Genomic DNA, 20,449 nt, shown 5'->3' on the forward strand with positions numbered 1-20,449 from the left:
TACAAAATCCAATGTTATATTCGATTAAAAGATTTTGAAAGAGACATTTGCATGAAGAGGACAGTTCAGAAGACAGGGGTGGAGAGGGAGTGGGCTAAAAACAAAACAAAAAACATGGAGAGCAAGCATATGCAGAAGAATTCAAAGGTGTGGAAGTGTTTTACAGCACTTTAAAACTTGATGCTTAATAGGAGTCTGGCAGCAGACAATGCTAATGGTGGGTTTATAAATACCTGATGTGCAAAAGACGGGTCCATGCACGCTCTGCTGTAAAGTTCACGCTGTATAAGATCCTGCTCCCGCTGGCTGGCCCCAGGTAGAAGAGTCTGAGCACCTGGGTGAAGGGAGGCCAAGGTGGAGGGTGCACCACTAGCACTGGGGAGACCCAGACATTGGGTCTGCACCTATACCAATGACCAGACAGCAATGTCAACTAGCAGCATCAACAAGCACAGGGCCAGAGCACAGAATCTTCATGAGCTGCATGGCTGTGTGCAAGTAGGGTAACATTGAGCATGCCTCTACCACTCTTGTGGCATCACTAACAGTGTAAACAACACGAGCTTTAACTATGTGATATTGTCATACATGAAACAACATTACATACCATGGTATACATAGCATCATGCCTATATGCTCGGTCAGGACTGTATCCCAATGTAAGTGGAGATATGACTATATTGTAACCTTGCTTTCTAGTGATACTTCATTCTTCTAAAGTTTCAAACCCTGTTATTTAACATCCCAACTAACCTTCAATAAACAGGCACGCTTCATATGCATTTGTGCACAAAAACATTAATTTATTTGGATAAATTACAAAACTCAATGCTAAATCACTTACGAGAAAACTGATAAACCAACTGAGCTGGATCTATCAGACTTCGTTCCTGCTTTGTTCGCAAGTAAAACTCATTAGTGACTCTCTGCATGTAGATGAGCTGGTCATTGGTGAGTTGTTGTGAGTAATATTGGTAAATCATACGACTTGACAGCTGCTCTGATTGCTGGCCTTCTGGAACAAGAAGAGCTGAGGGAATGCAGCAGTCAGCCTCTAGTACCTGGTGCAATGGCAGCTAGACATCTACTGCCATCCGCTCCCCAAGCACTGTCTTTGAGGAGAGAGCAGTGGAAGCAGTGAAGCTTGCCCTGTTACTGGTGACTCACTTTATGGACATGCTTGTGGCAGACCCTTTCAGGGCGAAATAATTTTTTTCTGGATTTGGGAAAAGGTGTTATACCCACAACAAGGAAGAGATTTTAGACCTATCTTTTTTCTGTAAATTAAATATTGATCTTCAAAACTCAAATATCAAAAACTGCTTCTTACTTTATTATTAACTGTAGGTACAATTAAAGGAAAGCCTCTCTTCTGGTTGCTCACTTGAAGGCAATACCATAAAATGGAGGAAGCCAGTAATTTAGTTCAAGTGCAGAGCACAACTTTGTGCATGATTTAGATTAAAAAAAAAAAGAAAAAAGAAAAAGAAAAAAAAGAGAGAAAAGCCGAATCTACTAACCACAAGCACCAGCACAGAAGCTTCACTGCAAACCACAAAACTGCCTGCCACAAAAATCCCTCGGCTGTTTCAAGCATCGCTGGCCTACCCTTGCCCACTGACCATCAGAGCAGTGTCTATCTTACCTGATGACCATTTCTTCTACGAACTATTTTTCTTGCTCAAACAAGCATCTCTTTCATGCAGATATTTCCCTAACGCCCCAATCTGTCTCCAAAGGGAAGGGGTAATAAACAAAATAAAAATTTGAAAAAATGTGTTCTAACCACGAAAGGAGCATTATTGTGAGGCCATAGTTCTTACCTGGGGGACCAACTGGTGGGGGGTACAGGTGTGCAAGTGGATGAATGGCAGGCAAGCCACTGCCACCACCACCGATACTATTTAGGGCTGCTGCAGCGGCCAGGCTGGATGATTCTTGCTGCTGATGCAGGTGCAGATGTGTGTGGGAGTGGGCGTGGGTGTGAGTGTGGGCATGCATGGCTGCCGCCGCTGCTGCTGCGTTGTTGGCAAAACTGGCCATCTGCAGGCGAGCCAGGGCTTCATTTTGCATGCTAGGTGGAACCAGGCCCAGCTTCTCTGCATGCTGACGCTCGGCAGACAGCCTCTCCACAGCGCTGGCGTAGGATATCTCTGGTGGTAGGTGGGGATGTGAGGTAGGCAGGCCTACAGCGGGACAAAATAACAGTGCCTTGTTTGGAGGTCTTCTGTACTCTAGATACTTTCTATAACCTACCCACAACCAAGCAACTCAGTGCCTTCACTCTTGAGATGAAAGCAATTCCTGCAAATAAACTTGCCAAGGTGGGTTTTCTGATTGCATCTATTACCGACTGTTGTCCACAACTTCAAATACTGCTCTAAGTCTCCAAACCAAAACTTATATCCCACCCCCTTCCCCCAAAATAAAAAATAATAATAGCAGGAGCACAAGTGGCTAAAGCAAGCTTCCCATTCAAATTTCAACTAGTAATCCATTTGTGCAGTTCTGACATCACAAGTCAGCACAATTGTAATCAAATTATAATCGAAATTCCAACATAAACAGGAACATGTTCTCTTGAAAGATTTGTGGTTTCTGTTCATTCTTGTAGAGATAATCATGATTACAGAACTCTTTAACCTGGTTTGCATTTGCTTTTTCATAACTACTTTCCATGTTTTGCATGAATGTCTCGTTAATCTGTGGCTCCTACTGCTTATTACTGTTTATTTTTACTTTTCTCATAATCATGTACTAGTATCTACCGCAATCATTTCCTCATTTCCATAAACGTGGGAATCTCTCAGAGATTTGTGTCTTCCATAGACATATATGAGAAGCCTGCTCCCAGACTGCAACAGCATACACACATTTAAAAAAAAAAATCAGAAATGGAAAGGTGGGGGCTTTTGATAATCATGTTTTTCTGATCTGCTTAAGCAGGTGCTAAGAAAATGAGACGGAAGAAATCAAAATAAAGAAGCTGAAAGCTCTGAGGCCTGACCTATTCATCAACAGGATTCTTGGTTTGAACCCTCAACATTTCCATATAAAAAGACTTAGTGTGTGGATGCTAGGCCTGCATCTTTCCTCACAGAAAGTCCTTGCATAAGCAACTGCTGAGGTTTCATAGCAAGATCCAGCATATTCTAGCCAGCCAGGGATTTTGTGGCAAGCAATGTCGTTGCTCTCTCTCTCTTGAGACATAATGCACCACGGTGAACAATGAAAATTGAAAAAGCTGTTGAATCAAAACAGTTGGTAATATTATAATGGCATTCTTCCATCACATTTTCTTGTCTTCTGCATAAATATTGACAGCTTGTGGTAAGGGATTGGAAAATGAATGCAGATACTCAAAACTAGTCTTATTATGGCATTCACTGTAGCAGATCATTCAATACCATAGTAATACAAAAGGAAAAGGCTTTAAAATACTGTATTTGTGATTCCCCCTATGTAACTGTTCCATAATTATAAAAATAATAATCAAGATGACAACATTTGTTACATTCTGTATTCTTCTTTTTTTCTTTGAATGACTAATAAAGTATGCTCAACCACAATAGGTGTGAATAGATAACTCACAAATCCTAGTTTAGCTATGACTTAAGAAGTTCCAAGAAGGAAACATAAAATATCGCAACCTATCTTTATTTTTTCTGTTTCCTCCAACCAACCACTTTGCCCAGTATCCTTCTACCCTAACATTGCTCTATAGTAATGATCACCAACAAGAATTAACTAAAACAGAAAAAAATAACCATTCAAATATACTGTATTCACAATCACAGTACGAATAAACTCCTGATTATTTATGGTCTGGCTTAAAGCAGTTTTTAAATGGAATTTTTTAAATAAACTGCTTTAAGTTTTTCATACACCAAGTTAAAGAATTAGGAAAACAACCATGAGAATGAGACATCTAAAATATATTTATGTCTGTTCTACATAAAAGCTATCAGTCAAGGCAACTGATCAAAGGGAGACAACTCATAATTAATTTATTCTTACACTAGTCGCAAGTCCTATTGAATGAGAGATTTAATATCTGCTGTAAAATGTCTGATCTATGATATGACTTGTTAGCTAAATGCTTTTCAAATTAAAAGGTACCACTTGTTCATGTCATGCCTAAGTCATGTAGATGCAATGCAGAAAGTCCTAGGTGAAAGGAGAGGGTTCTAGAAGTGGTGATGAGCACAAAGCAAGAAAACCAGGGGCATTGTTCTGGAGACCATCACTTTCACCTTACATTTTCAGGCCCTGGGACACAATCTGCCATCCATCTAGAATCATGTATATGTTCTGGCACCCTAGACGAAGGCAACTAGTATTCTCAAACAGGAAAATAGTATTGTTTGACGAGTACTTTTAAGTCACTACTTTACATGATTTAACCACAAATAATGTATTACCTTGTAGTCAATGAACTAGTTTAGTGACCTACAGAAATCTAGGCTAAATCTAAATGGTTACTAAAGCCAAATTAAAAAAATCATCTTAGTAATTTCCCCAAAAAAATGTTTTAGGCATATTGTGCTAGCCACTCTGAAATCCTAGGAAATGTACCTAAACGAGTATTACAATCAAGTCAAACATGTCGTCACAGGAAGAATATTTTAATACAAGCCGAAGTTAGTCGTTATAATCAGGAAAACCAGTTTCAATATTGGTGTACGCTAAATGATCTGCTACAGATATGCCACGTTTATATATATCAGATGACTTTGCAGTGTTGTCACAGCTGCAGGCAGGCCAACACAATGTCTCATGGTTTAAACCTGTCAAATCTCTTCTGCATTAACACCAGTAACACTAATAATCACTCGCACACTCTCCCAAATAGCCCTGATCTATTGGCACTCTCCCCAAATAACCCCAGATTCACCCTGATCCAGCTATGGCCACTTACCCAACCTCTCCAGCTTCTCCCTCTCTCTGGCCACAAGGTCACTGGTCAGGGACACTGGCGGGTATACACCTGGTATGTGGGGACCTACCCCAGATCCATGAGCACCAGGAGGCAGGGCTAGTGCTCCCACAGGTGGGTACCCAAATCGTCGCTGCAGCTCTAGCCAGTGTGGGTCAAGAGGTGTGGCGCTAAGTGGCAGGAGACGTTCAATACCTGAAGGAGACAAACAGAGCAAGTTACAATTTTATATCCCATAATAATGGTCTTTGTTCTCCTACTCTTTCAGAGGAGACTGGTGTTATTACAGAAAATTACAGCAACACTCCATCTTCTGAATATGTTTCCACACAAATTATGATATTCAATAAATTATTCTAAAAATTTTATGTTAAATTGTTCCAAACGAGGACCAAAACAACCCTGTTCTCTCTGGAAAGTTCAGTAACAGGTAGCTTGCCATAGCAGCAACCTTAGAAACGCAATCTTCAAATAAAAATTATGAATGAGATAAGAACACGAAAGTATTCTTAATTTCTCATCTCAAATTTTTTTCTCTTACGGAAGGAAGCCATTTTGAACCAAAATTTGTTGTTTTAACAAATTTCACTGTGTCCTATAGGTCAAAAGATACTTTAACAGCAAATGTAGCAAGTCCTGAAGCACATTATGTGCCTTCTCAGCTCAATCTGCTTTGTGGCCTGCTTACAAGCCTTGTTCCACAGCCAGTAGTTTCAAGCTGGGTACATCTGGCCACACCAAAACAGATGTTTGGTTGCAGGGCTAAGAGCGAAGAGGGGAGTTTTACCTGGTTTGGAAGCCGGCATACCTGGCGGCTTCAGATCCATTTCAGCCTTGAGCTTCTCTCGCATCTCCATTTCGCGCAGCTCTCGTTCACGCAGTTCTCGCTCTCGTTGGTCACGTTCACGTTTGTCTCGCTCCAATTCCAACTCCAACCTAAAGACCAAAAGTCATGGATTAAATTGTTGTAAAGCAGCATTCATTCTACCCAGTGATGGATTTTGGTTCATTTTCATGTCTTATTATTCTGTCATTGCTTAGAGCTGAGTTTCACATGTGTTTCAACTATAATCAGCCTTATATTTCTGGATCTTGTTTTGTACTGCAATATTACATTTGTTATGTCAATAGTTTCGTCTGTCAGTCAAAAGAAGCGTCACTAATAATCACAGAATACGACTGACCTTTCCCTGGATCCAGGAGGATACATAGCTAGACGATGGTAGCTGGCAAGAGGATCCATATGGGGATGGCCTGAAAGACCTGCCAGTCCATAAGCTATTGACCTCTGAGGGTCTTGACCTGTACAAGAAAGTTCCATCTTTTAGCCCATATAATTCCTAGAACTTTCAATAGAGGTTTTATGCACCCACCAACGGCTATCCACTTTTCTTCCAGACTCAAGAAAATAAGTAATGTGGCTCTGAGTACAGCAGATGCTATCTAAAACAACCAAACCACCAGACTGTGACCAGTAATATCACTCAACGGAAGATACTGTGCAAAAAAAAAAAGGTCTATACTCCTAGGTCTAGACATGTAATAGTAGGATACCACACTGAGCTAACTTAAAAAAAAACAACCACCAAAAACAAAAACAAAAACACCCCAAGGGGATAAACACATCTTGACAAATCAGTGCAGACTGTGTGGTGCATCCTCTTTTGGATTGGGGCATCAAATAATCTTTAGTCATATGACATGGTACTAAAGTGATCTTCAAGAGAAACACGTCATGATGCAGCTGCTCTGTCAAGGAATGCTATGGCTGCTTTTGGTTCAACAGCTTGTCTCTTGAAGATATGTGCCATTATGCATCTAATTGAGAAGACTCACCACTAAGAACATGTGGTCGAGCATACTCATGAAGCTGCCGCAGAGCAGGGGTATCTGGGTAGGGCCTTGGGGTATGTCGCTCAGCAAATGGACCGTGCTGTTGCTGAGAGGAACTTGTGCTAGGACCCTGTAGGTCAGCAGATGCCGATTTGGGCGGCGTGTTTGGCCGTTTCTGCTTTAACAAAAAACGCTAAAAACTGTGGGCTGAAGACATGCAAAGGTAAAGACTGTGTGCATTATAACAATGTACCTACAATACCAGGTTTATTACACTTCATCCTGGTTGTGTAGTCTTCACCATTAGGGAGTACCAAACAAAGTTAAAACTTACTGACAATGGATTGCAATAATTTATTTCAAGAAACTACACATTAGTTTTCTACATTGACCATAAAGCTCCTTCAATTTTGTACTTTGTTGAACGTGATGATGAATCAAATATACATTAGTTAGCGGCAATTTTATGAGATGGTTTTGTTGTTATTTGTATAAATAAAATAATCATGTTTCAATCTCAATTCTACATCTCATGGTGACCATTGTCATGTACATAGAACATCTGAAAGGTTTAAACACATGCTAATCAATACAAAACAGAATAAAATGCCTTACATCTCTAGGCCGCTCATCCCTCTGAGCCTGATGTGACGACTGAGAGGAGACTGGCTGAGCTGATGGAGCTTGTTTCTTGGCTCGCTCTTCACGTTTTTTAGCCAAAGCTGATGAAGGTAGTGGCTTGAAGATCAAGTCACAGCGTGAGCAGCAGTTGCGGTCACCCCTATCCAGCACTTTAATAAATCTGTCAACAATCATAAGATTAATGCATGGCTGTGTGATCAACGTGAGTTCTTTATTATTTTTGAAGACTGCAACCATTTTTGCTAACCTCTCTCTCTCCTGCCCATCCTCATAAAATTTTGTTGAGATTCATTCAAGGTTTCTTTTTGCTATTTCTCTTGATGTACTAGCTGTTACCAGAACACAAAAGCCAGAGATGCAGAGCATGTATCATCTTCTAGAGCACCTACTCTGTAAAATTATTGTAGTCTAAAAAACACAGATATCCTCACAGCTGGTATCAAAAGAAAAATTAAGGTGACAAAAGGCTCTAGAAATAATTTTTTGTTTTGAAGATTTTTAATAACATTTTGAGATGGAACAATTAAATATAAAATAACTATCTAAAAAATATGTTTTAAGCAGTTATGATGAAAATTTTGACTGTATTAGATGATTTAAAAAACCTTTTAGACAGTACAAAAAACTTAGATGATTGATTTTAGTGTCTTTGTAAAGTACAATCATCTAAGTTTTCCAGAATGCTCATTTTGATATTTTTGAAAAAGTCTTGGAGACATGTGTGGTCAACTGCACTCACGCAAAGTGTTATTAAAAATCTTTTTTCTAGAATGTACTGTCACCTTAAACTTGGGAATATTTTCATGCTAATCTGCTGGTATGACATGAGTGGAATGTATAGATATTTTAAGTGTTTACCAAAACATCTTTACAATCTGAAATAAATTTTTCTCATGTCCCCCTCTACTAAAAAAAAAAACCCAAACAAACAACATCAAAAATGCCCCCCAAAAACTGCAGCAACATAGCAAAGATTAAGCTAAACAAGGAGAAAGTCTAAATTTGATCAGGCCTTTGGTGCTTACACTGCTGAATGACTTTTGAGCACTTCTTTGTTACATGGAGTAGGGTTGGGACCTGGCGTAGTGGTACCCTCCCGATCGGAGTCCGAGTCTTCCACCTCTTCCACAATGGTGTCATTCTCCTGCTTGGTGTGTCGCAGTGAGAGTGGCATTCCTGCTGTCATCAAGACAAAGAAAAGATCATGTCTAACTTGGCACAGAACTTACACCACAATTTTCAAAGAGGAACGTTGCATCTGCAGTCATTATAGAGGCACCACTGAGAAAACTGCCTTGCACCACCTTTCACTGGCTGCTTGATAATAATTATTGCTATCAAGGTCTAGTGATTTCATCATTGCTCCAAAAAACAAGCCTCTACCTATACACAGAACAATTTTATGGATTTGTTTTTTCATACTTAAAAATGTGACAGTGGCTTATTTGTTCTCCCCAGGCCTGTTGGGGGTTTCTGGATCAGCTGCGTTCAGTGCCAGACACATTGATGAAAATGACACTAAGTAGTGCCTTCTGAGATCTGCTTTCAAATGTTGAGTCTGCAAGGGAACTGACTGGATTTGAAACGGCTATAGTGGCCCATTTCTACACTACTACAGTGTCACAGTTCACCGGTTTACTGACAAAAGCGACTTGAAGTATTAATTAACCCTTTTCCAGACCTAATGTGCAGCACATTTTGATCAGTTAGTTAGCTTAGCTATTATGGGGTATGAAAAACAAAGCAGCTGGCAGGTCTCTATCTTGTTCTGTCCTCTGCCACATGCTTCAAGACTGAGTTATCTAAATGTGTCTGCCGCAAGATGCAATGAAGAAGCATTCCACTATAGTCAGGCCCCCATATCTGTTGACTCCCTGTGGTTTATCGCGCCACTCACCCCGAAAGGAAAACTAAATCAATCCTATCTTTCTGAATGTGAAATCCAGCAGCCCAAACATGACCACTATGGTCTCATCTTTGTCCATATACCTGCACTCGAAAAACCTGCATCAATTCTGCTTGTAGCATTTGTGCTGTCTGCATTAGTTGTCATGCTTTCACTGTTACAGTGTTAGGTATTATCTGTGGTTTCACACTAGTCTTAGAAACATATCATCAAATAAGTTGGACAGCTGAGTTTCCCATCTCATTGATATCAGTATTCCGAATTTGGAATTCTCCACAGGAATCGATACTACCAGTACCAGCAATTTTCTATGTATCTACAAGCATGCCCAGTGGACTGTAAACTACGATCTCTGCACCTACAATGAGTATTCCTGGGCATGACTGGCACAAAGTCCTGACTTACTACGTCTGCTCATTAGAGCTCAAGCCGGAAGTTTTAGTTCTGGCATGTTTACACTACATACTCTGCAACTTTAAACCTCCACTCTTTGTCCCCTCCTCCTATTTTATTTAGCTTTTCTAATACCATATTTTCCCATGACTTTAGAAATAGATTACTCCATGTCACCAGTCAATTTGTAATTTGTCACCTCAAAGCAAACGACAAAATTAGAAAATGTCTGTAACTTTTATTTCAGATTCTTTATCTATTACCACTTCCAGGCAGGTAATATGCTATTTGATGAGAAGCCTCAAAATGTAGAAAGCCTCTGCATACAAGTGTGTCTGCAAATGAAAATTCATCATGCTATGGTCAACACAGTTTTACATCTCAAGAAAATAATGAATTTGAAAGATTCATCCATACCTCCCTCTTGCCGAACATTGTCCATGCCTCCATGTTGCTCTAAGTGCGAGCTCTTCTCACCATGCAGTGCAGGTGTATTTCCTGACAAGTGGTGCGAGATGCTGCCACTCAGTCCTGATGCATAAGATGAGGATGATGTGGCTGGAGCAGATGGCGTGAGAGAAGTGAGTGGGGGTGGCAGCAAGGTGCGTTGCGGTGGATCCGACCCACCGACGCCACTCGCACCTCCCACACCACTGCTGCTGCCCAGAAGGGGCGTCTCTCGAGCTTCTCTCAAAATGGCTTCCCTGGAATTGTCCCTCAAAGAGTCAGGCCCCACCAGACCACCATGGTCCAGACCACTGGCAGCAGCTGAGTCTATGCTGGTGAGTGGAGGAGGCACAGGGATGTGAGAGGGGGGCAGTTTCTGATCTGGCACAAGAGATGGCAAAGTTGATGAAGTTGATGAGGAAGATATCGACTGTGGATGAGGGCGAATGACTGGGTGAGATTCTTCGGCAGCTTCTTTCATGCGCTCGTCTGGTCGCAAAGGTGAGCCAGGCTCCTTTTTGATTGGTACGAGGCTAGGCACAGGGGGTGGAGGCCCACCAAGCCGAGGCCCCAGGTGTGGGGCATATGGGTAGTATGGGTGGTGGTGATATGGGGTGAACAAATGCCCTCCCAGTGTAGATAAAGGCTGCTTGAGGAGGGAGATACTTTTTTTCTCCCTCCCCACTGGTGCCTGAGCCAGATGACATCAGTGTCACACCTGTGGACGACATAGAAGTCATGGTAGTTCCAGGTACTACCAAGGGTGATGACGAAGAAGAGGATGAGGAGGAGCTGGCAAATGAAGATGAAGACGATGAAGGCATCAATACAGCAGACTGCGTTGACACGGTGACTGGTGCCTGAGAGGCTAATGAAGAGATCGTCACGGAATCGATGCTGGCTGTTGTTGCGATTGCAGAAGGCAGTTCAGAAGACTGCCGAGATGGAAGTGACAAATTTCCTGCCGTGAGGTGTGAAACACCGACACCCAGGGACTGTTTATTCTCTGTAATCAATCCCACTGCCTGTGTCACAGGAGAAAAGGAGTTGCCCAATGATGGAGTATGATGACTGCTAGTCCCCACACCTCCAAGAATCAGTCCAGAGTTTGAGTCCTGTGCAGATGCCACAGGGTTCACAATGGCTGTCGACGTGCACACTGCAGTTGTGCTGATGGTGTTGGAAGTTGAAAGAGTTGAAGCACCAGCAGTTGTGCTGGCTGAGACAGTGTGAGAGAGAGCCACTAAAGGAGATTGTGCAAGAGGTTCAGGCTTAATATAGTCTTTTGCAGGTTTGAACTCCGTGTCAAGGGAGCTGGGAGTAGAGGGCTGAGAACTGGCACTCAGGTCATCCTGTGGGATAATTAACAAACATCAATCATGTAGCCTTCAATAAAGTGCATATAAAATTTATTAAGCGATAAAATCATCTTAAGTATGCGTCTTCTCCAAATGAACAGCTTCTGATTAGTCTGCAATTTACATAGTAAATGTTGGGGAAAGGGGTGTGGACAATCTTAATTTCACAACAGCAGACAAGAACATTTATTAAGAAAGACAGCTGTTACATGGGAAAAGGAAACTGCTGTGAAAATGAAACTTCCTGCTAAAGTCTTTTCAAAGTTTTGCCTGGCAAGATGAGCTAGCATGTCAAGACTTTTTAATCAATCATTTGGTACACTGAAAACTTCTTAGTAAGACACTTTCCCCCCCTTGAAACTGTGGTGTAACTTTGAATGGGAATGCTTTTAAAAAAGTGATTTGTGTACGTGCTCAGCATTAAATAATCCCCACCTCAACACACAGTCCTACAGAGAGAAAGATGATTTTGGAAGGGAAGAGTGCTTTTAGCTAAAGACAATTTTGCAGTGGGGCAGACAGTGATATGGGAGAATGTGGGGAAATATTGGGGAGTGTAGGATGGAAGGGAAATGGCTAGGGTAGGTATGGGAGGAGGGTTGCTGCTCTGAGATGCCGCAGGTGTTGTTTACAGTTGCCAGTGCCCTCATTTCCTGTTGTGGTTTGCCACCATCTCTACAGCTTGTGGATACATTTTTTAAAAAATATTTCTGGTTATGGATGAGGGAAGGAACCCCATTTTTATGATGTTTTATTTCAAAGATACATGGTTACGCTAGGCTAGCAGTCTTATTAATTCATTTATGGCAAAGTTTTATTTTTTTTAATTTTTGCTTTTTAAGGGGATGTTATCCAGCTGTACTTTTTGCCTGTTTATAAGAATTTGGATGGGTTGCCACCACTGTTATCACTAACGACAGAATAGCATGCCATAGCTCTTTGGGTGGGCTAAGACAGCTGGATCTTTAATGCCAGTCTATATTTATCTAAGACCTGTTTTTTTTGAATTCTTCTCTTTTTTGTTTTCATTATACTCCAACAGCAGATGTGAGGTATGAAGTCTGTAACCACGCATGCAAGTAAGGGAATCTTTAGTATTCTTCATTAAACCTTGTTCATTCCATTTTGGTTTGGTGAGTACTATTTAATTCGAAGAAATACAGAGTATTACCAGTCTGAGAGAAAGAGAGAAATAAAACTTATAAAGTGGAAGACACGAAATCCAAAGAAAAGCCTTGTGACTGCTCAAGAAAAATAACCAATCAAAACAATGCTGACCTGATTGTTGTCATCAGAGTCTGCCTCGTTGCCCAGATCTTCATTTCCAGATGCCTCACTACTATCAAGCATAGACTCGGAGTCAGACCGGTCCTAAGGATAAAAGCAAAGAGATTGAACATATCTCCTGTAATGAATGCTCATCTTTTCTTACCCACATTGTTCTCATTGTCTCTTTTTCACAATCTCTCTCTCGGTTCTCTCCTTCTCTCAATGTACACAACACTGCAGGCACCCACCTGATCTTTTCTTCTTTTGGGTTTCCCCTCTGTATCTGAAGCTTGTAGACGTTTACGACCTTTGGCGTCTGTCTTTGCCTGTGAAGGAAAAATAAAATGCTGTAAGAAATCCTCTTAACTCTGAATGATCAAACAAATATCAATAAAATTACAGCTGAAGTGCATTGTTAGTATGAAAGGACTGGTGGGGTTCACATCCTCCCGTGTAGACATACGTGCTGCATACTTAACACTGAAAAACTCACATGACCGTCTCACTAAAATGAGGTGTATATGATACAAAGTATCAGCTATTGCTACCATTGCCTGCCTATCACCTTCCCAAAGACTAAACTGATTTCCTGAATAACATCCCTGCCTCATGCAAAATCTAATGAGGTGCAGACACCTGAGGCATACTCTCTCACCTGCCCTCCAAGCCTGTCTTTGCTGGTGTCCTTGTCGTTACTGCTGGAGCTGCCTGTGCTAGCACCACTAGGAGATTTACGGCCTAATTTCCCTGTCAGGCCCTCAATGTCTGGACTGCTTGTACTCTGACGTTCACTCTTCTTGCCTTTGTTTTCACCCTTCAATAAGTGTTTTAAAAAAAAAAAAAGTTACTGAATGTCATCTTCCTGGCTTCTGGTATTAATCTTGGCAATCTTGGTGTGGAAATCTGCCCTGGGAAATATCTGACCTTTGACCCTCTGTTCTCCCCTTAGAAAGTTAATACGTGTTAAGGTTTCCTCACCCACCCAATAAGCACGCGTGCATTCTAGCCAGCAACTTTTGCATGACACTAACAAGCACTTGCATACAGTAGCATTGTGAACCATACTAACAAGTGCTTTCGTAAAAGAAGTAGTGCTGTGACGTGTGCACATACTGTGACCACACTAACTTACAGAAGTAGTGCTGCGTCGTGTGCGCATATTGTGCTTCCCGTTAACGGACTCCTCCTCCTCCTCCTTGACAGGTTTGAAGAGGAAAGGTGACGGCTCCTTCTCTCCTTCTAGCGGACGCTCCTCGCCATACTTTTTGAAGAAGAGCCGGCATTTTGTGCACAGCAGTGTTCTGTCTTTGCCAGCATGATGCCAGTCCTTGGAGACTGCAACAAAAAAGTCTAGTCACTCTTGAGGAAAATTTCTTCTTACTTTAAGGTTTAACATTTTGCTTTTTGTTTTAGGATTTTTTCCTTTCTCGCTCACACACACAAGCATGTGTAAATGTGAACACATGTGAATGTATTAACCACTTGTGTTCACAGTCAACTTTCATTCTTGTCATATTTCTGTGAGGTCCTCGTGTCCAAATCAACAATGTGAAGAAATATACCTTTTGGTAAAGAATCATTTCAAATGAGGTGAATTCAAATTTTAAATATGAATTCCTTTCACCCAATAATATATCTACAGATGAACACGACACATTTTAAAAATATGAGAAAGTGCATCTGAAAGAGTCCACTCATGCTGCAGCACAGCAAGCAAAATTATTTGCAGCTGCTTTTCTCTTTGACATCTTTATTATATTCCTGGGAGTAACTGCCTTCTTGTTCACCTTTTTCCATTTTGTTCTTTACTATTCAAACAGCATCAAATGGATCAGCAAATCAGTTCCCATTATAACCCCATTACAGCTTGTCTTTAAGAGTGCAGAGGCAAAAGTATAACCTTACTAAATTATGCCTATATTATCCATCACTGGCCATGGTAATGTTAATTACTTAATACCTTTAGCCTTAACAGATGCAATCAAGATGGGGGACTTGCCACATCAGCACTGTTATCTGGTACACAAGGGTCAACAGCACTGCACACAAAACTGTCTGCTTATGCCAGCACAGACCAAATGGATTGCAGTTCCTTCCCCTGTATGACCACCCATTGAGACAGATTGAGTATAATGGTGGTTTTCAGGTGATACCATCTACATTCCCACTCACAAACCTTTTCGTCAAGGTTGTATCTCCATTTCACAAATAAGGACTGTATTTACGCTGCTACAGCCATGGCGTATTGCATATAGTTTTTTTAAATCATGCAGGCTGAGCAGCATGAAACCTCAACCCATGGACTGGCTTGCACAAATAAAAAGAATAGGTTGAAAGCCACATGAACATGAGGGGTGGAGGTGAAAAGAGACAGAAGTAGGGGGTAACAGCTTGGCAGGCCAGTCTGGTGAGGAAAGGAGGGCGGAGGGCTGGGCATGTTGAACAGCTGCACGATACATATAAACTGATATCCATCCCATAACTTCACTGCACAAGAAATGGAGATGGGGGGAAAAATCATGCCTTTTCTATGACAAGGTAGAGGTGGAGATGAATCAAAAACAGATGACCAGACCTCGCAATGGCTTTTCCCTGGGCCTACTTCTTGGCTCTCCATCCCCGTAAATCCCAGGCACCATATGGTGGCATAAGGCTCCGTGCGTCTCCCTCTTTCTCTCCCCCACCTTCTATCCAGCTGTTTTACAGAAGCATGCATCCATATGCCCACGCACGTGCATTTGCCACTCCTCCCATTTTTTTTTCTTGAAAAATCAAAATGGCTGCACCAGACAGCCGCCACTGGCTGGAAGGTGAAAGTGATTGATTAATCTGTGATTTGCTTTGTTGCTTGCAGATGAAGCAGGTTTCGTTTTACAAACTGTATACACTTGTTCAGCAGTCAGTAGGTTACGAGGGTATGAAAGAGGACAACACTAGCAATCAAAGAGACTGATCCATCACCCTCTGAACAACCCCCTTCCCCCACATCCACAACTGGCTAACACCTCTCTCCATAATTCTCTCTCGCACAATTTTTGTTCACCGCCTACTCACTGCAAGACACAACAAACCTCACAGTGCAAAATGCAGTCACATCTTGTCACCAACGACTCTAAACTCCACTGCCTCTCTAATCCCCCCCCCTCCCTACTCCCCGCGAGAGCCGGAGGATGATGGTGACGAGGAGGCTGATGGCAGCCGCAGCGCGCGTGCAGGAAGTGTGCTTTCAAGCGCTAGTCCTGCTGTCTCGCACCAGAAACAAGGACATCCCAATTTGTAGCACGGCCTCGCTGGCACCCGACCGCGGGGTAGAATCGGCGAGCGAGAAACCCAGCGCATGCTCCTCGTATTGAGATGCTGGCCGGCGGCCACTCGGGGGGATGGAGAGAGAGAGGGAGAAATCGATGGCAGGAGAGAGAGAGAAGCCGATTTGGAGCCTGCGCTCGTGCACGCGCCAATAGGGCAGGCAGGCACTTCCAAAGTAAACCCTCCCCAACCGTCGACGGGAGGTAAAACAGGCTGCGGTTTTTTTCCCCTTGTTCGTGTGGCACAGACTTTTTCAGATTTATCACCACTTGCCACTATCTGGTACACAAATTTGGAAAAAAAAAAAAAAAAAGGAGGAAAAACAAAGGTGGGATTTTAAAGGTCGTCGACTTACTTGTGGTCAAGCAGTGTCGACACAGGTAGGTGCTCAGGTCTCGCCCTCCATCACTGTCTTCCGAATCGTCAGAACACTCGGTGGCAGAACTCTGGTCCACTGTCACAAAAATTATCATCCATCAAGCACGCATGATGTACACATCAAGTCGCCTTAACCTAGACCTCGCGCATTCTCACATCTCTCGGTTTCATGGAAATTAAAAGCCACTGAAGCAAAAGCTATTTTTTATAAGTAAAAGTTAAATTTATACAAATGAAAGCATTTCCACCGAGGTCTACGTGCCATTCGACACCAGTGGCAGCAGCACATCACTTGTCCACTGCTACCGACATCAGTGACGGCTGGCAACACTAAACCTTTCTTTGTGGAGACGATAGATACAAACAGCGCCAAATGAGAGGGTAAAGAAAGGCGCTCATCCACCCCGAGTCTCCCCTCATACAAACACACAATGCAGTTCTGACAGCTGTGCGTCCTAAATGTGCGCGCCATTCGCAATGACCTATATACAAACAGCTTCTAAAACAGCGGAAATGTCTCCCCTACCAGCTGCCGGATTGAAGGCACACACACTCTACAGACTGTCATAGCGCTGCTCAGTCCCACAGCCGTGGGAAGAGACTGCCAAGAGGCACTTCAAACACACACCGCGCCGCGCAAACCTGTGTGCAAACGAGCAAGGGCAGGGAGAGACTCGGCCTCCTCCACCTGCACTTCGTGTTTGTTTGCACGGGATGTGAAGCTTTTCATGCGCACACACTTCTGTAAGCAGACGGAATCAGCTTAGTCTCGGAGCACCAACTTACATTTAACTGTCAAAGTCGCTTCTACTCCATCCCTCCTACCGGACTTGCTGCACCCCTTTACTTACTGCTCCTCCTCCTCACCTTCCCCGTGAAGCTGCGAGTCGTACAGGTGTGTGAGGAACCATTACCGACGGGCAACACGACCGATTGGCAAGCTCACATGGCAAGCTCACAGCGCGGGATCATCTCTCCAAGCTCTCTCAGCAAGAAGCTCAAAGATGTCTGAGTGAAGGGGACGTAACTATCAGGGCCATAAACACCAGAAACGCTCGCGCTTGGCGCCATGTCATCTTCGCCAACTTCAAAGCCGCAGTTTGCGTGGCCCAGACATCAGTCAGGCGAGGGTGGGGGATGAAGAGACTTTCGCAGTCAGCTCTGCCTTTATGGTGTAACGTACCTTCCCCCACTTTTTTTTAACATTCAATTACTGACTTCAATTCCCCCTCCTACACTACTGCATCCTCCCCATGTCCTTCCTCGCTGCTACAGATTAGTGGGTTTGATACAATAACCTCCCCGATAAGGCCGTTCTAATTACACAGCCATCATCATATGCAGATGATGTCAGCAGCAAACTGTTGAAAGGGATCCTTGGTGTTGTCTCCACCCCGGTACACAAAGAGAACTCTAGGTTCTGGTGCTCGCCCTTTATATCCTGCTACTGGCGACACCTACACAACTGTCTAGAGCTCAGTCCAACCCCTATCTTCCCCACTCCAACCATGCTCCACGCGACTCGCCCTCCTACAGCAAAAGCTGAAGCATCTTAATCGACCTTCAGGCGCTCACCACTTGTTATGTCTCTCTTAAAACATGTGAGGTATGTACCCGTGAAAACAACCACACACCCACTCTGCCTACATACTTTCGTTTCATTCGTTTTCATTTGTTGGCTATAAGCCCAGGGAGGGGTTGCATTTTCGGCCATAATATTAGATATCAATCACACAATAACAAACTCATCAGACGCAAAAATTGCGTACAGTGCGCATGATTATCTGATGTGTGTTGCAGCAACGCTGTTCCAGAAACAGTTAACAAAGGGTGAACACACAGACACATTTAATGAAATTCGGGTTTGAAGGGAATGAGAAGCATCGTGGACAAGGCCACTCGACAGATTTGTTAACTACATAGAGGCCCAGCGGCGCGTGACAAGTGCGAGACCTGTCAGGATCCAACCATCACCTGCTCTGAAGGTGGCAGCACGCTGTGATCGCGTGCGCGTACACACCCACCCAACCATGTCTACCCGTTCGTCAACCCTTCTTTCTGCGACTGTCGTGGCTTACAAGCGCCAGCTGTTACACGGTGTCCGAACCTCAGCACCGTCAACGAAATCGATGACCACGTTTAGCAGCAAAAAAAACAAACAAAAAAAAGAGGCTGCTGATTCATTTATCCTCGAGTGTCAGTTAATACCAACACAGCCAGCACGTCCTGGCTGCCAACCTCACCTGCACACACACACACGGAGGCTCGTACTCGCTCGCGCAGGTGAAACGACCAGCCCTGCACGGTCGCTAGGCAACCCACGGCTTGGTGCTGATGGCGCTCTCAGGCCCACCCGGGTCTCCGGGCGCTGGCTGGTTAGCGCTGATTCTCCTCCTCCTCCCTGAAACACGCTAATCTCGGCTGTCCGAGTCAAGAGTGCTACTAGCTGCGTCCTCATCCAGCGTGATCAAGTGGCCGGGTCGATGTTTCATCAATCTCTCTTTAAATACAAAACCGCCTGCAGCTCGTCTCATGCGTCTAGATGGACAAGCCGACCCGGTGTCTGTAGGGTCCGCAGGCAATGGCGCTGTCTGGAGTCCTTGCACAGACTCCTTAGGGGTGTTTTATAGGACCAATTTTTTATTCACCTCCCGAGATTCGGTTTAAAGCCTGTTGTCGAGCGGGAGGCAGCTCCCAATCCCACACCACCCCTTGCCAACGTTTAGCAGAGTTCTTGTATCAGGAGGACACGCAGACGTATAATACTGCGACTATGTCAGCACATCGATGTCCGTCAGAAGCTCGGGTAGCAACAATGAGCTCAACGTTTGTGGGCTCCTCAAAAAGCCGTAGTAACCACCAAAGCACCAAGCCAGTAGTGGTGGAGCGTGTACGATGTCATGGAAGCTAAAGAGATTATTTCTTCTGACCCTGGTACTCCAGCTCTCAGCTGTATTTTCTCCACGTTTTGCAGATGACCTGTATTTTAGCATGCGCAAACATCCACGTGGTTGCCGACGGTCAAAGCCCAATGTCTCATGCACACTTGTTGAGTTTACAAGTTAACGCATTTACACACAAGTTTTCCCTACGTAAGTAACACAGATAAAAAAACTATCCAAAAGAAAGGTTCAACCAGCACCATTTAATCTTTTAAAATACTGCATTTCGAAGACCAACACACTAAAAGACGATCGTAGAGATCATGCGTGCCAAAACGTCGTGGGAAAACTATTCTGGCTATACCCTCGTTCACTTGACATCATCTGTCGTTCAGCTAGGTGGCGGTCTGCCACTCGTAGCGACATGGTAGTGCTAGCTACCCACTGGCGTGACGGCAATACCCTTTGTGACAGTCGCCCCCCAGTCAAGACAGCCAACACCACCCTCCCAGGTCTCTGGCAATCAATGAACAAGGGCACGCGGGGGGTCTGTGGTCCACCAGCGTCAACCAGTGCTAGAAATGTCGCAACAAAGGCCGTCGGCGACCCCAAGTCGCACCGATTACCATTAACACAAATCAACTCCGAGCTTGCTACAAAAAAAAAAAAAGGACCAACGCAAACTACTGTCATGTCCATAAACATTACACCACAACTCCGCCCTCTCCCTCGCCGAAACAAAAAATCCCCGCCATGTGTCTCACCTCACCAGCCTGGGAGGAGGGAGGGCTTGAGTTTCTAATGTGAGGGTGAGGGGGGGGGGGTTGGAGAACGACACGTCAACGTTGTCTTTGAGACTGAAGGTGAAGGTCCATTCAGTAAGAGCAACAACAACAACAACAACGGGAAACAAGTGGTGGTGGTGGGGGCGGTGAGCTTGGGGGGAGGAGGGAACGGACGCTGATGGCGAATCCAGACAACCAACGAAAACAGACGTCTGTGAGTGAAAGATGATCCCATCACCCAAGCACTTCTCTCTGAACAGCAGCTTTTAAGTGAAGCTCGCCCCGCGGGATAGATGCCCCCTATCCCTACCCGA

General features: G+C 43.7%; 1 protein-coding gene across 1 annotated transcript in view; it reads right to left on the reverse strand.

Moving 5' to 3' along the window:
• LOC112555840 (arginine-glutamic acid dipeptide repeats protein-like) overlaps window positions 1–20,449 on the reverse strand; it is a 153,785-nt gene that overhangs the window by 3,501 nt on the left and 129,835 nt on the right. The window contains 16 exon segments of the mRNA XM_025224376.1: window positions 234–404; window positions 861–1,030; window positions 1,824–2,186; window positions 4,919–5,131; window positions 5,745–5,872; window positions 6,121–6,238; window positions 6,773–6,947; window positions 7,385–7,571; window positions 8,437–8,587; window positions 10,128–10,695; window positions 10,697–11,509; window positions 12,794–12,886; window positions 13,033–13,110; window positions 13,440–13,598; window positions 13,917–14,119; window positions 16,446–16,544. Of these exon segments, the coding sequence (XP_025080161.1) occupies window positions 234–404; window positions 861–1,030; window positions 1,824–2,186; window positions 4,919–5,131; window positions 5,745–5,872; window positions 6,121–6,238; window positions 6,773–6,947; window positions 7,385–7,571; window positions 8,437–8,587; window positions 10,128–10,695; window positions 10,697–11,509; window positions 12,794–12,886; window positions 13,033–13,110; window positions 13,440–13,598; window positions 13,917–14,119; window positions 16,446–16,544 (3,689 nt within the window).

The sequence above is a fragment of the Pomacea canaliculata genome, linkage group LG2 (genome assembly GCF_003073045.1).
Source record: "Pomacea canaliculata isolate SZHN2017 linkage group LG2, ASM307304v1, whole genome shotgun sequence".
NCBI classification, from domain to species: domain Eukaryota; kingdom Metazoa; phylum Mollusca; class Gastropoda; order Architaenioglossa; family Ampullariidae; genus Pomacea; species Pomacea canaliculata.